Source organism: Sprattus sprattus (genome assembly GCF_963457725.1).
Source record: "Sprattus sprattus genome assembly, chromosome: 13".
Classification (NCBI taxonomy): domain Eukaryota; kingdom Metazoa; phylum Chordata; class Actinopteri; order Clupeiformes; family Clupeidae; genus Sprattus; species Sprattus sprattus.
In genome coordinates this window covers 4,873,691-4,890,554 of record NC_137911.1, presented here as the reverse complement: position 1 = coordinate 4,890,554, position 16,864 = coordinate 4,873,691, and the positions used below count along the sequence as shown (strand labels likewise).

The following is a 16,864-nucleotide window of genomic DNA, read 5'->3' as shown; positions in this document are numbered from 1 at the left end:
TTGGGGAACGGGGAAAAAAAGATTTATGACCCTTTGTGCCTTGCACTTTATTTTTTCATGTAGCCACGCTTTCCATACATGTAGTTTCATTGATAATCGGCAAGCAGAAAGACACAAATGACGCAAAACTTGTGATTGCAAATACTCTTTCACATAAACAAAACCAAAGGTAAATAGAGGCAGTGGATTGCTTTAAACCCTCTCCACGAAGCGAGAATATAATTTCTCTACATCACCATTCTGAACTGCACAGAGCCTGCCAAGGATGGAATGCAATCTCTCCAATTGGACAGCATTTAGACTCCATCAGAAACGTTTCTCACAGAAAGCTATAATTAAATGTCTTGCAAAATATAGGACTGCAAAATGGAGCTCTTTCCGGAGTCTTGTGTTTATGTACTTTTTATTTCAACAAAGAGAAGTTTGAGGGGAAAGGACAAAAAAGTGTTTGTGCAGTTTGTCACATAATCTGCCCTTCAAAATAAATACCAGATTCACATGAATCATGCCCTGTTAGAATCGACCCTGGGTATTATTTCATATGGTTTAAATACTAGATACTAAAAATATCACATACTTTTTAAATGTCAAGCGACACGTGTAGAAACTGATTAATCACTCTATTATAGGGTTTAAGCACATTTGTGTAGAGTTCTGTGCTTATTTCAGCTCTAAACAAAATACATTACCACTTTATTACTTATGACTGAATAAGGTTAATGCATCTTGCAGTCCCCTGTTTTACCTAGCATATATGCATATATGCAACAGGTATCTTGAGTAGTTATTTGTAACTAAATGTATAAATGTGAAAGAGTAAACCTGAGTGACTCAGCATACTATCTGATGATGGAACTGATCAAGTCAAGTGAAGTCAAATGTATTTATAAAGCACATTTAAAAACAACTCAGGCTGACCAAAGTGCTGTACAATGACGATAGACTGATCCCCAGGCTAGAAAAGTAAGACATCTCCTCACAGCACATGGCACTGTGACTCCTGGAGGAGAGGCTAGCCCTGTGATGTGGGCGACGGGGAGACGACCACCCTTTGAGCTCCCTGATCAAGGCAACAACGACTGACACCAGCGTAAACATGCAGATAAATATATGTGGACGTGGGTGCATATAAATCAAACAAGATGTGTGCAGAGATTCTTATAGACAGAAAAGAGTGAGGCTGCAACTGAGATGAATATATATGTAACACATGTATTTCTGTTCATCTATTTTTGTGTTGTGTTGATGTATATTTGTACATATGTATGTATGTACTTAAACATACAAACAGATAGAGACAGAGAGAGAGAGAGAGAGAGAGAGAGAGAGAGCGAGAGAGAGAGGGAGAGGGGTTGAGCGAACGAGGGAGGCTGATGTAGAGAGGTGTTTCAGAAACTTACATCATGCTCTGGAGCTCAGGGATGAAGCTGGTGGCCTTTCCGGTTCCTCTCGCCGCCACAGTGCCGCTGCTACTGCTGCCTGCCATGGGGCTGGCTGTGCTGCTGCTCATCTGGTACACACAGAGCACACGGCACACATGGAGCACTCTTAGAGTCTGACTGAGACATGCTCATCAAAGCCTTGGCAATTAGAAAGCCACTTCACAAAGAAAGTGCTTCCTGATGCGTCAACTGACAAAGAAGGGAAAAAACTGAAACATACCACATGTTCCCGGAGAAGAGGGTATTAGTTCAACCTCAATCAACAACAGTAAGAGAACTAGAGCGCTGAGGCAGTTGCTGTTGTTGTAGAGGTATTAGGTGGTTTAACGAGCGTAGCCATCAACCTGTGGAGCCGCATGGGCCTCAACATGGCGATAGACAAACTCAGATGTGCTGATTACAGCACGGTCTCATCACAGACATCATGTGGGGATATATGGAGGTTCAGATTCAGTGCCCAGTCTGTTGTGTGCTGATGCCTACCTAACATGGCATTTAGGTACACCACTTCAGCAAGAGGCAGATGGGGTTCCATTTCAGATACTATCATTTGCATTTGATCTTGTTACGGGAGAGAGAAATGGGGGGGTTTCCACATTCTCGTCCACATTTGCTGATTCAGCCTGCGTTCCTTGGCTCAAGATTCCAATAATTCTGAAGAGTAAAACCATGTTCCAAGCGAGAAAGTAGTTTACACTAAAAGTTCACTGGCGTAAAAATAATCTGTAATTTAGAGTCTTTTATACAGGACATAGGTACTGCCTCAGTAAAGTACAGCTCTGAGTAGACAACAATATTATTGATTTAATCTAACAACAGAAGATAGTGGTAGTTAAAAGCATGCCTATAACTAAACCAAACAATTGATGGTGTATGATATAGTTGTCTGCAGTTAAAGAACATAAAATGTTTATTGTATAGAGTGGAAACAATCTTCAGCTATACATATAGCTCCACTTCCTGCATCTATGCTTCAAAAAGGTTAATAGGAAACAGAGATTTCCATTGCTATTGGCTTAGTCAAATGACATTCAGGAACTGCTATGCACTGAGAAACTTGCATTCAGAAGGGTGACCAGGTGAGCTTTTTTATGCCCCATGAAATGTATTTGCGCAAATGACCTGGAGCACAGCTGTGGGCCTGGCTGCTTCCTAAACCACAGTTCTTCCTATGGTAAACCAGAAAATAAGACTATCAAATCCCACAGGTGGATGGCCTTTTTATGTGGACAAAAAAATACAATAAACCAAAGGGCTTTCTCCTAACTTCTCTCCCACATGAGACGGCCTGTTTTTTGATGGTTTAGATCTACGTTGTCTTGGGCACATCAAAAGCAGCGATCATGCAAATTACGTTTCCATTCTCACAGACGTAAAAAACAAAGATGCCTGAATGTGTCACAAAAGCTGAGGCCCAGACGGCACGCTTTCCTCTCATACATATACATTCAAACAGAACATTTCAAATCCCCTCCGTTTTCTTCCTTCCCCGCTACACCCACCCCCCGCACTGGATGAAAGCTTGATCCTTCGCTTTGAGTTGTGAAGGCAGATGGTCCCCATACTAAGCAAAATGAATTCAGATGTGGCAAATGAATCCAGATTACTTCAACATGCAATGGGCTGAAACAGCACTGGAGTGGAGCTGGGCGGAATAGGGGAGTCTTTTCGATTTATTGCATTTTCCTCTCTGTAATTAAATAGACTTTTATGTAGCTTTGCTTCTCTACAGACGCCTAGTTAATTTACAGATCTCAAGAAAGACAGGCTGGGTCTAAGAGCTCAGAAGTCTAGAGTAAGGTGATGTTTAGTCTGACTGAAACAGAACTATTTTTAATAATACTGCATGTTGTGGTTTTAAATAAACTATGTAATGCAATATATATTAATGCAGGATAATCAAGACAGGGAAGGTTCCGTTAACCTAAAATTAATTTATAATCTTGATAGAAATATATATATTTCAGAGTCAGCTCTTTTCTTTCATCTTCACATCCTTTATCTGGGTATCTCACACACTCACACTCACACTCTCACACACACACACACACACACACACACACACACACACACACACACACACACACACACACACACACAACCCTCATCTCGACCCCATCAACACTTTGCCTAAGAAGTCAAATCATGCACAATGACCCTCGATCCAAAAGGAGTAAAACAATCAAACAAATATCCCAACGCTGCACCTCCTCAATATTTCCACAATAAATTCAACGTCATGTCAACGTCAACTCCATCTCCTCTCACGTATGAATTCCTTTCAAACAATCCTTTTCTGCAATAACACTAATGGGGACTGGCGTTATTAAAAAATCACCTCTCTCCCTAGAGCTTTGAAATGCTTAAATGCTATGGCCAATCCAGTACGGACCGAAAAAGGTTTGAAAAATAACATAAGAATAGAAGATGAATATCTGTTAAGGCAGTCACACATTTCAATCTGTTTGAAATGAAATGGCAACATATGGTATATGTATATGTACATATGTATTTGCATTGAACTGTGGTGACAGACTTTCCGTGCCGTTACTATGAAAGAAAAAAAAGGTATGGCATTCAGACTTGTTTTAATTCTCCGCCAAGGTACAACTTCAGATAGTGGTGAGTAAATGTTTTTGGCCAGGCTTGCCAAATGACTGTGTGTGGCAGGAGAGAAGAGCCTCCACACCAAACCAGCCAAAGCCACTTTGCAATTTGAAGCGAGCACACTGATCCACAATACTCTTGCAGAAAAACATAAACAGATCACATTGGCTGGGAAAATAAATGAAAATAACACCAGCGTTGAGAGGTTTGTGAAAGGATTCTTTGATTCACTATGAATCTGGACTTTTCTGTCTTATTTTGGCCCAAACCGAAGTTAAATGAAAAAAAGTTTCACCTTCAAAGTTGTTGAGTTTAGCCTAGTACTTCTTCATTGCACTCACATGCTAAAAATGCGCAGGTTACAGCCGATTAACGGTGAGAAACTGCACTGGATCCACTGAAAGAATCACATGATGACACGTCCCGTTTTTACAAACTATTGTTTGATGAGCATTAACTGTGCCCTGTGGATCGATGACTATGTCCATCAGAGGGGGAGAATGCTACATTGAAGCAAATATCCATACCTCCGTTAATCTAAAGCTAGTTAGTTGTTATTTCACGACGACTGTAGTAGATATAGCGTATGAAAGATTACTTTGGCAGACATTTCAAGTGCAATTCTGCAATAGGTCCTAGCCTACTCGTCAATGTTCTTACTCAAAATTAAGAGGTGGGTTGGAGCTGGCGTTGGGAATCTGTCATTAGTGTGTGTAGTATAGGCTATAAGATAGGATACTCACTACCCAACCAAAGGGAAATTTGTTCAGGAAGAATATTTACCTCTTGTTTTAAATTTTCGTCCAATCTGTCTACCAAGTTATTTGCTCCTCCGCATGTCTCTCATTTTCATGTAAACAGTTCTTAACCGGCGACGTTTTAAAACGTCACAGATGTCCTGACAGCGGTGGTGTGTGGGTGTTGTAGTTTACACGAGTTATATAATACGCCAGCTATGCGTAACAAACGTACAGCTTTTGTAGTTTTGAGTCGCACACTGAAATACGCATTTGAAGGTTAAAAAAAACCGACGAGCGCCACCTAAAGAGATTTCTTTGGATAACCAAATTGCGCGGCATTTTCAACATGACAGTCCATAGGCAATACTACTGCAATAGCAGGCAACATTACGCCATCATCCTAAAATGGATGATGATGGTGATGATAGGCTAATGTTGATTTTTACAGGGAGGACGATTATGTTGATGGTTAAGCTGCAAAAATAACAGCAATAATAATAATCATAATAGTAAATGGTTTACGTTAAAGCATGCTGCTTAGGTCTTCCTGCTACTCGAAATTTTTATTTGTCTTTTTTTCCTGCCAGCATGATAAAGAGGAAGTGAGTCACTTCTCGATAACCGTTTGTTCAGTTCTCAACGTTTCTAAACCAAGATAAGCTGTAGGCTTCATTTAACAAAGTATGGGCAATACGCTGAGAAATCATTTCCGCCGTTTTACTTATTTCAATTATCGTAGAATAATTTGTCATTTGTACATATGTTAATCCTTTTGATTTAGCAATTATCATTATTTAGCTTTCAAACCATAGTCTAGTTATATAGCCTAACTTACAAAAGTTCACTAAACAAGCAAAACAAATGTTTTATTGTTTATCATATCATGCCTAGACTACTGAGTTTATTAGCACAAATGGAATTTGTCTCCAGAAGCTATGAAGCGAATGTATTTCATTTTATAGACCCCCATGCATTTTAGTTGAAGTTGTGTCCCTAAATAGGCTACAAGGTCATCTCTTTATCCAAACCCCTACCGTCTGTTTGTATGAAGTCTATAAGGACCAAAGCTTTCTTTTAAAAGTGAGACTTTTCATTTGTGGAAATACAGAGCTTTGACCCGAGCCAAACAGTAGAATTCTTCCATTTATTTTGATGCAGCGAGATGACTGGCCTTACGCACCACGTGCTCTGGTCTCATCAGCATAATATTCGTCCTGGTTCTGCTTATATATAAACCACAATAACCTGAGCTGTAGAAGTCCCTGCCTCCTAAGACAAACCACACAGAGAGACAAAAAAAACTGCGGGTTTACATCTCCTTCATCTGTCTGACCGCAACTTGTGGGATCACCTTTTTAACCCTAGAAAACTGGTGCTCCTGTTATGCGAGAGAAGTTTAATTCTTTAACACATTTATGTTAAGACTTCGAATTGTTTTCGCTACCATTTCAGGCTTTGCTTTCTGTTTTCACTTTGACGCACGTAGCCTACTTCGTTCGATTTACGCAGCGTGCACGTCGACTTCAGTTGTGCCTATTAAACAGCGTTGGATACACGATGAAACTTATTTATTATTAGGCTATGGGCATGTAGGCTATATTTACGACATCATCGCTGAAAAGAAAAAAGACCACAGACCATTAACCTCACGGGTCCATTTCAAGAGGATACGCTGATTTTGCCTCTGACGGTTTTTGTCCTGAAGTTCAAGATCAACATTGTTTTTGCACACTGATGAGAGAGTTTAACTTAATGAAGATAGGTTACATTTGAACACTTTGTATATCACTACTATAAAGGACGCTGAAACTTGTGCTCTGTTCATCGCTTGTACGATAACCTGATGGCTGCGTAGCGGAATGCACATCTCTTGAAATACTCCGATTTAAAAGAAAACCTTCGTCTTCCACCTAAGTGTCCTTACCTCTGCTGACAGACTGTTGTGATGCGCATTCCCATAGATCCCAGCACAAGTCGGAGGTTCAGTCCGCCGTCCAACAGTCTTCAAACAGTCCCCGGGAAAATGAACGATGTGAACACAGCCACGACTCAGCAAGACGGGACTTCAGCTGTGCCGAGACTTCGTCCCCACGACAATCGGACGATGGTAGAGATCATCGCGGATCACCCCGCAGAACTTGTTCGGACGGACAGTCCAAACTTCCTTTGCTCCGTATTGCCATCGCACTGGAGGTGTAATAAAACTTTGCCCGTTGCATTTAAGGTAAGTTGTGTTTTTTATGTAGCCTATTAGTTCTTTCTAAATGAAAGCGATTGTAAAAACAATAAAGCATGATGTTTTCATATTTTGATCTAAGATTGACATGTTGTCCGGATCTTAGTTTTTAACATTTGTTATGTTTTTTGTTTTCTTCTTTTTTTCAAAACGGTAGCTCATAGCTAAGTCTGTTGGTTAGTCTAATTATTTGAGTGTTGATGGTGTGACTGCGGTTGGTGTGACAAGCGAAGGCGATGGTTAATTATGGTTTAACATTGTTAAAACGGTTAGAAGGGGTTAAACAAATAGCTTTAATCCAGGTACAAGCGTCGCCAGTGTTTAGAAATAGAAATGCCACCGCTCATGCCCCACCGCAATGATGGAAACTACTGAAATTCGAGAGAGCCGCGCTATTCATAGCGACAAACGCATGCATCTTTAATAAAGACTAAATAATATAGGTCTAAATAGATTAAATGTAGCTACAATAGGCTAAACCCGATTGCATTCTAAAAGAATTGTTAAAATATTTTTTCTTCTCGTTAAATGGTTGCACATGCTAATCAGCTGGCATTGTCAAACTTTGTGAAAGGAAAGAGATTTCCCTTTTAAGTAGCCGAGTCTATGTCAACCCTTGTTCCTATTTTTTTTAGTTAAGTTTAAGTTTGAGTTTTAGTTTTAGTCTTTTTACTTTAGCTCTTTATTTCCATGGGACGTTCCTGCATATTCACATCTTGCATTAGCTTTATAGTAAATTATTAACCATGTCTGTAATTTAGTTTTGGACGTATTGTCCTTATTGTCTATATTATTTGCTAGCTACTTCATTTATATCAATGTTTAAAAAAAAAAAATATGTTTTATTTAAACATTGTGTGAATAGGGATGGAGAAGTTTCACAAAATGTATTGATATAATTATAATAATATAATTATTGTAATGCGTACAAAATAGACACATTTACTGCCAAAGTAGGGATTTTCTTTGAAAACAGAAAACAGTTAATTCCTCCAACAGTTAATCCATCATTGAGTAATATTACTTATTGTCACATTCTTAATGGCAGGACATTTTCTTGCCTAAGAAATATGTAACTACAAATCAGAAAAAAATAATTTCCGTCAGACTTACCACAAACGTTTTTGTCTGTCTGTTTATGACCAATGTATTCCAGTCATGTACGTATATACAATATATAACCATGTTCCCTCACTTCATTTCTGAATGCCACCTCCAGTATTTGTATTATGATTGAATGGGAATAAGCTAATAATAGCTTGGTAGATTTAAAAGCTTAATGTTATTCTTTAATATTTTGCACCTGTGTACTGAACAAGCACTACAGTGCAGCTGGATGTAAATGATGGGTGAATCATTCTCTGTGTCTGAAAGTCCATTGTGACTCTCTTCTAATGCTTGTGCCTTGTGCTCTTCAGGTTGTTGCATTAGGGGATGTTACCGATGGGACAGTGGTCACAGTTATGGCAGGGAATGACGAGAACTATTCGGCAGAGCTCCGCAATGCTTCAGCTGTCATGAAGAATCAAGTCGCTCGATTTAATGACCTGCGATTCGTGGGCAGGAGCGGTCGAGGTCAGTCCAACAGCACCCATAACACAATGTGTCCCACACTGCCCAATTAGCCAGAACTACCTTGGCTCACCTGATAGCCGCTTCACCAAAACCACACAGAGCACTGCATTCTTGCAGAGGAACAAAAAAAGCTTAGTCACAATAATTCAGTCTGTGGTAGATAATCTATAGAGATACTGAACCACTTATTAGGTAATGGAGAGGCAATTTCTTTATCAGTTTGGTTTTTCAAAATAACCTGTCAAAATCTATGGCACGGCAGGCCAAAACGGAAATAAGTCTTGTTGATGTTTCTAATTAAATTGATCAATAACAGATGCATTGTGGAGGCAGGTCTGACCAGCGGATTGGCTTTAGACTTTAAAATACTCAAAACTAACAAAATGGTTGTGTCTATTAGCAGCTATGGGCCCAAGTGAGGAGAGTTTGTCTTTCAGTAGAATTCTTGCACCTCCCTTCAGCAGAATGAAAAAAGCTAAAGGGTGTGTTCAAGCGCCTACACAATTTCTGGTCTGAGCTTCAAATTGCTGCAGCTGCAAAAAAAAAAAGAAACAGACATGCATATAAACACAGCTATGGTATAAGTACACACACACACACTTCAGTCTCCCTCATATAATCAACACAGGGCGCATCATCCGGTGTAGGATGGTCTGCTCCGTACATTATTGCGTCGTCAGGATTGTGTGGAGTGTGAATGGACTACAGAACACACAGTGCCGTGCTCACAGCCTGGTCATGTGTGGATGAATGCTGCTTTTGATATGGGAGCAATTATGCCCCCGATCCCCTTCCCCCCAAAAAAGAACCAAAGAAAAAAAAGATGCATCCACGCCAGCCTTGTGATCCTGTCGGAAGAGCTCCATTGAAGCATAGGCCTTTGAAGAGGACAGGCAGGCAGGCAGCCGGATCAGAGGCGCTGCCGGGCCCACTGAGGCTAGAGGCAGGGCAGGTAGAGTGTGTGCAGTCTAGACTTGCCCCCCTACCCTCTGCAGACCCTCAAACAGGGGCTTCCACAGCACATAGTAAAGCAACTCCAGAAGGAACTCTTGAATCTATTAAGACAGATAAACAGGAGAAGCTGTTTGGTTTAGAAGTTTAAAACAATTTACACTAAGGCAAGATGGAGCCTGGGCCCTTAATGAAGCAATTAGGTATGAGACTGAGTTTGTTTTCACTTACTCCCCCTCGTTCAATCAGGTATGAGACTGAGTTTGGTTTCGCTCCCCCTCGTTCAATTAGGTATGAGACTAAGTTTGGTTTCACCCCCCCTCGTTCAATTAGGTATGAGACTGAGTTTGGTTTCACCCCCCCTCGTTCAATTAGGTATGAGACTGAGTTTGGTTTCACCCCCCCTCGTTCAATTAGGTATGAGACTGAGTTTGGTTTCGCTCCCCCTCGTTCAATTAGGTATGGGACTGAGTTTGGTTTCACCCCCCCTCGTTCAATTAGGTATGAGACTTAGGCCTAATCTCAATTCTTCCCCTTGCCCCTTATCTTCCCCCTTACCCTTGAAGTTGTGCGTTCATGTGAGAGCTAGTGGTGTCTCAATACCCAATTTGATCAAGATTAAGGGATTAGATTGAGGGCTATATACCCCTTGGAGTTAAGATAATCCGAGACCTTACTTGCTCCTCCAAGGGCTATCCCAGAGCACACAGCGAAACCAGCACGGGAATTTTCAAAAAAACATGGCTGCTTGAAGTGAGGAATATTTTACATGAATAAAGCTATCTACACAACTTTTTATATGTTTATAATGACTCGGTTTGATCTGAAATGTGCTACACGAACGATGCAGAGTATTGTAGGTCTTAACTGAAGCTTTCAAACAGTAGTTTTAGGTTACAGCTAACGCGTATGCCACCACTTCATTGGATTATATGGTAGCTTGCTAGGACTAGCCTGACTCCATGCATGTGTACAGATAACTTTATTATCCACGAATTACGTTTGATATCTGTGAATGACAGCACTTGCTTTGGACACATCGATCCGTGCTTTACATGTACCGTCCACAAAACAATTACGACAGTCTAGTTTTGTGCTTTATACAGTCGTATATATATTTGCAACCATAATTGAAACTTTTTTTAAATCGCTAGTTTCTTAGCTCATACAGTCACGCATGTCTACAGATAACTTATCCGCGAATTCCGTTTGATATCTGTGAATGACAGCACTTGTTTGAAGACATCGACATGTGCTTTACATGTACCATCCTGTATTATCCAGGGACGCCAAGTGACGTACCCGAAACCGAGTGGCGTCTCATTTCATAGGGGAAAGTTTTCAGCCCTTGGCCCTTACACTTGCAAGTGCTAGGGTTAAGACAAAGACAAAGACAAAGAAAAAGGGGCAAGGGGAAGAATCGAGATTCGGCCTTAGTTTGGTTTCACCCAATTAGGTATGAGACTTAGTTTGGTTTCACACCCCCTCGTTCAATTAGGTATGAGACTTAGTTTGGTTTCACCCCCTCTCGTTCAATTAGGTATGAGACTGAGTTTGGTTTCCCCCCCCCCCTCGTTCAAGGGACTGATAGAAAATTAAGTAGGCATCTGTCAGGAGGGATTTGAGATGTTCTCAGCACGAGTATTCTTCCTGTTGCTCAGGCAGCACTGACAACAGTAAACACGTCTCCAAACACGTCTCTCTGCTAACCCCTCCCACAGGCACAGAGACATCCCACCCCAAAACCCCACCCACCCCACACACACACACACACACACACACACACATATACATCAACACATTTTGGTACACACAAAAATACAGGGTCATATACGTGGATATTTATAGAGCTCTCCCTCTCTTTCCTTTCACATGTATGCAAGCATACACACACACACACACACACACACACACACACACACACACACACACACAATGTGTCTTTCTCACACACAAACACACACACACACACACACACACACATACTCAGTCACTATCATGCACACACACAAACTCTGCATGTCTAAGTGTTATCTTCGCTCAGAGTGAGAGCCCCACACCTCCACAGGCTTGAGTTTCTCCTATCTGCGTCAGAAGATCTACGGGAGGAAGTTGCACAGGAGATAGCAGAGCATACGGAAATTAAACATGGGAAATGATACTGCATGCAAGCAGGCCAATTAGAACAAGATAGAAATGATCAGTGTACACAAATGAGGGACACAAACATTACCATGATCCATACACAAAAACACATCCACTCATTCACCCGCTCCTACTCCTACTCTTTCTCTCTCACACTCACACAAGCACCACCATGATCCATACACAAAAACACATCCACTCATTCACCCGCTCCTACTCCTACTCTTTCTCTCTCACACTCACACAAGCACCACCATGATCCATCCACAAAAACACATCCACTCATTCACCCGCTCCTACTCCTACTCTTTCTCTCTCACACTCACACAAGCACCACCATGATCCATACACAAAAACACATCCACTCATTCACCCGCTCCTACTCCTACTCTTTCTCTCTCACACTCACACAAGCACCACCATGATCCATCCACAAAAACACATCCACTCATTCACCCTCTCTCACACTCACACGCTCACTCGCCAATGTTTGGAGGTCATGATTAGGAAAATATGTGTTTGTGAATTGAGAGCTAGTAGGAGGTAACATGTGAATTACTCAAATAACTATTTTGGATTGAACAATTAAAGAGTTAGAGACAGGAATGTGAAAGCGGTGGAGATTGGATTTTTTTTTATCAAGCATCATTTTGATTTAAATCCCATTTAGAACAAGGAACCTTTAAAGTGATAGGCACTCACCGATATAGATAGCGGAATTACTTGGTGGTTGATGTTGTGTGGCTTACGTGACACAACCAACAAAATAAGTCATCATTATGTCCATCTGTCCAACTGCTCTTGCCAATGCATCTGAAATAAATCATCTTTAATAGAAGGATTATCATGTCATGCTATTACATCACGCCTTAATCAGGCCACACGTGATAAAAAGCAACTAATGTCTGACAAAATCCATTTAATCAGCTTCAGCTCAATGGTGATGTGCTGTAACCGTCTATTTCACACATGTTATATTATATCACACTTCCAATAAAGGCATGTATGTATGCCCAGCTGTCACATGTATTATTTGCAGTCCTGGATAGTCAAATCTGGCAAATTTGCACATGATTACAAAATATGAGCTTCAAGAAATCTGACTAAGCCAGAAAGGGCATAGAACTGGATAACAATAACATCTGATAATGTTGAGCAGCATTCTATCACCACGTTTGGACCATGACCCACAGAAGTCCAGTAGCATAATCAATGCAGTGTTAGAAGGCAAGCATCCTGAGAGACACATGACGCCAAGTGTGGCAGTCTGCTTTATTAAGTCACCCATCATATTCCACCCACCTCTTCCTGTCCTTGCACCAGATTGCAGCCTAGAGACAGCTCATGCCTGACTTCACAGCATACTTTACAGATTACTGGTGCTGCTGAGTACACCAGTGTGTCAAGCTGGGCTACCCAGAGTTTTCCTATGCAGTGGTCTTCCTCAGAAAAATAAAAGGAAACTCTCACTACATGAAAAAGGTCATGCGAGGCTAGAGAAAGTGAGAGAGAACGAGAGAGAGAGAGAGAGAGAGAGAGAGAGAGAGAGAGAGGCAGAAGTCAACACACAAGTGTTTGCCTTCTCACCCCACCCACTGAGTTTTACACCCTGAGGCCATGGGGACCGCTGCTCTGCTGCGCTTCTGCTGGGCGGCACACACAAACAGACACACACACACACACACACACACTCACACACACACACACACACACACACACACACACAGACACACACACACACATTAGCATTTCTCCACGGTTACATGTGAACCCTGCTGATGAGTCTGCACTCTGAAGGAGAAGAAATGACCATTAGTCCACATTAGAGCAGCTGCCTGCCATCCACATATCCCTTTCATAACATACTTCTTCTTTCTCTGTCACCTTATTTCCTCTCACAAATCATTAAATGATAGTGTTAGATTATGATTATTATAATACTCACGAGATGGGTATAATACACTTTGAACTCACAGTATAAAAATTACTTCACTTAATTCACTTTGTATTCCTTAAAGTGAACATGCTCTAACTCATCCGTGTAAGTGTCATTTTGCCTCCATGGCCACAATCAGCCATTGTTGGCCTTTCTTTTCGAGCCGTTAACTCCCCGAGCAGCTCAAATCCCACAGTCAGCACAATCACCACAAGGCGAGACGCAAATGGGTGGCCAGTGGTGAATGTGTGGCATTGTGCGGACGACTAATGGTGCTTGAACCTCTTTTTTGTGTGTTTTGCAGGCAAGAGCTTTACGATGACAATCACAGTATTCACGAACCCACCCCAAGTGGCCACTTACCACCGAGCCATAAAGGTCACCGTGGACGGCCCGCGGGAGCCCAGACGTGAGTACCCCTCAGAGAGAGAAAAAAAAAAAACACCGTCATGTGATAATGATTAGCCAGCACAAAGAGGTGCTCAAGTCCAAATACTGTGCGCGAGATGAATGATGCTGTCTGACTGCCTGTCGTTGTAGCTGGAGTGCTACCCCTCCTCCCCCCCATCTCATCTCCATCCAGAAGGTGGGATGAAGGGGCTTTCACTGCCGTGAGTGCGGCAGAGGGCTGGGGGAGGAGACGATGATGGATGAACGCGTGCATGGATTGTGTTAGGGACCGGCTTTTTAAAGATGGATTGGGCATGGCCTGAGCGCACAAAGCTGCCTTTTGTGTTGTGAGAAGAAGGCACTTGATTTAAGTGAGCGGCAAACACAAACACGTGTGTCCAGCCTCCCGCCTTGGGGAAATGTTTACTGTATCAGCATCTCTGTGTCTGTGTCCCACGGAGAGCGTCACCGTGGTGACCACTAGCCAGGCCGCAGTGACCTCTGATCCCCAGAGCAGAGCTTTCTCTCTCTCTCTCTCTCTCTCTCTCTCTCTCTCGCGCTTTCTCCCGCTCTCTCTCTCTCTCTCTCTCTCTCTCTCTCTCTCTCTCTCTCTCTCTCTCTCTCTAGCATGCTCACACACTTCGATTTCACCCATTGAAACCATGATACCAGGGTTTTGTGAGAGCGGAACGATGTGTGCCAAATCTGCACACACCTTGGGTGGGTGCTGAGAGAGCTGACAGGGAATTCTCAAAAATGTCACATCTTGGCTGCAAATGAGACGCTGCCAAGACGTCTGGCTTACGGCTCTACAGGAGCAGCCAGAGGCCCACAGGCACAGCAACCTAACACAGATTCAGTGTGAAACTCAGGGGAGGCTATATTTAATAATGCAGATTATGAGACCTTCGTGTACAATAGTCGTCTTGTTTTCTATAGAGGCAGAGTGAGACATTTTTTTAAAGGAATTTTCCCATACCGAATTCCCATATAAGTCAGCTCATTTTTCTCGCTTGGGGAAATTTTAGATGGTAAAACCATAGTTATCTTGTAATTATGAAAATATAGACTGTCATCACAATTAATCCTCTGACTTGCAGGGTTTCATGTACCTTATATGTGCCTTGGTCCAACTCATACATATAACTTGTGGCACCATTTTGACAGAAAAATATTTTTTTTTAAATTTAAATTTCAGTTTTTACACCAGGGCCTTATAAGATGTGAATACACACAGGCTGTCATTAACAGCTTTTATGTGGTCTAGCAGAAAACAAATACCATACAATAGTTTAAAGTGAATTGAATTATCTTCTACAGATTCTCAAGTCATCCACTAATCCACTTTCTATTCATTTAATTATATAGCATGTATATCCTTTAATGATGATACTTTTATCTTGTTAGATACTTTTATTTGTGGTAGATATTACAATGGATATGACACAAAACATACAATGGATGAAACGGTCAAGGTGTCTCAGACTGATTAGTTAAGGCCGTTTTTTACTTCTCCGATTCGGTCGTAGAGGGACACTTTGGCACGCCTTGGCACGCCCTGGCAACACCTTCATCCAGGTGTTGACGCCCATCAGAGCTGGTCGGAGAGGAACGCTTTTTTCTAACTTTTCTTACAGAGTCGGAGAGAGTCGGATACCCCCTTGGCTGTGATTGGCCTGCTTACAGCATCATTTCCAAACTACATCATTTCTGGAATCACACATGTCCGGACCTCACATTTCCTGTTTTCTGTCAACATGTTTTAGTACGACTTTGGTAAACTACAAAGCCGTACCACTTGCAGGATTACGGCTACCGTATTTTATATAACACTGGAAAAGAACATTGCTCCCAACCACTGTTGGTCTCTTGGCTGGTGGCTCGGTGTTGAAAGTGCCATCTCCAACCAGCTTGAAATTACATCTAACGTAATTTGCTACGGAGTAATGCTGGGAGCAGTGCTCTGAATCCATTAAATAGGACATGTATTTCACGTATGTGTAGAACCTATTTAGAATGGCTGACCTTACATAAAACGGCAGTGAAAGAGACTTGAGGCAAACATTACTTTTGCCTCAATGAGGGTGGCGTGTGAGAGCATATCAGCACGGTAAAGCTGTACGTATTAGCAGCGAGGCTAGCTTGCTACTATGTGTTTCAATGGATTTTTGGTCTAAGCATTAGCAGAAAACTTCTGAGAGTTATTGTGAATACGCTAAACGCTTGATTTAGCGGAAAATGTAGTGGACGTACATACCACCTGCGCCTCCGTCTCCTGTTCTGTTGTTGTTGTAGTTGTCGCAAAAAAAATCGCTACAAGCACGTCCTCTGCTAATAACTCAAACTAGTCCAGCTCCACCATCAACCGTTGTCTGTTAGCTGCCTTCGTTCGCTGTATTTTAGGAATGCCGGGAGGAGGTATTTATACAATAAAAGACTACCACACACAAAAAGATTCCTCTAAGATCGTCTTCTTGAAAATTGGGCATTAAAGGTGTCCAGGCAGAGGATCATAAGTGAGTGTGGTCCTGTATGTGTTTCATCATATTCATGGTTAAAAAAGGCAGTCTCACAACTGTATGTTGAGGTATCAGAATCAGAATCATGTTTATTGGCATGTATGTGTATGCAAACTCTTGTTGTGTGGCTGATATAACTATAACACTGCATGTTGATTGGTATGATGATTGCAGTGGGTTTATTTTTCTGGCCCTTTCCTCAGAGTTTGAGGGGTAATTTTGTTCGAAGTGGGCATGCTTTGTTTCATAGTGACACATTCACGTTACCACTTTTGACAAGGGCAACCACCTCGTGGCCGACAATGAGTGAGTGCGTTGTCATA

The 16,864-nt window shown here is 41.7% G+C and overlaps 2 protein-coding genes across 4 annotated transcripts in view; one reads left to right on the top strand and one right to left on the bottom strand.

Moving 5' to 3' along the window:
• Positions 1-6,820, bottom strand: part of supt3h (SPT3 homolog, SAGA and STAGA complex component) — a 93,352-nt gene extending 86,532 nt beyond the window's left edge. The window contains exons 1-2 of one of the 3 annotated variants that reach the window (XM_080850053.1): positions 6,714-6,820; positions 1,401-1,510 (exon numbers count right to left, since the gene is read on the bottom strand). In XM_080850053.1, coding sequence (XP_080706179.1) covers positions 1,401-1,510 — 110 coding nt within the window. In that variant the 5' untranslated portion in view covers positions 6,714-6,820. Of the gene's footprint in view, positions 1-1,400; positions 1,511-2,564; positions 2,604-4,832; positions 4,923-6,713 lie in introns of those variants that run through there. The other 2 variants (XM_080850052.1, XM_080850054.1) reach the window with 2 other exon arrangements.
• The window catches only part of runx2a (RUNX family transcription factor 2a), a 29,886-nt gene continuing 19,403 nt past the window's right edge, over positions 6,382-16,864 (top strand). Inside the window, 3 exon segments of the mRNA XM_080850051.1 lie at positions 6,382-7,013; positions 8,444-8,600; positions 13,937-14,041. Coding sequence (XP_080706177.1) covers positions 6,735-7,013; positions 8,444-8,600; positions 13,937-14,041 — 541 coding nt within the window. The 5' untranslated portion in view covers positions 6,382-6,734.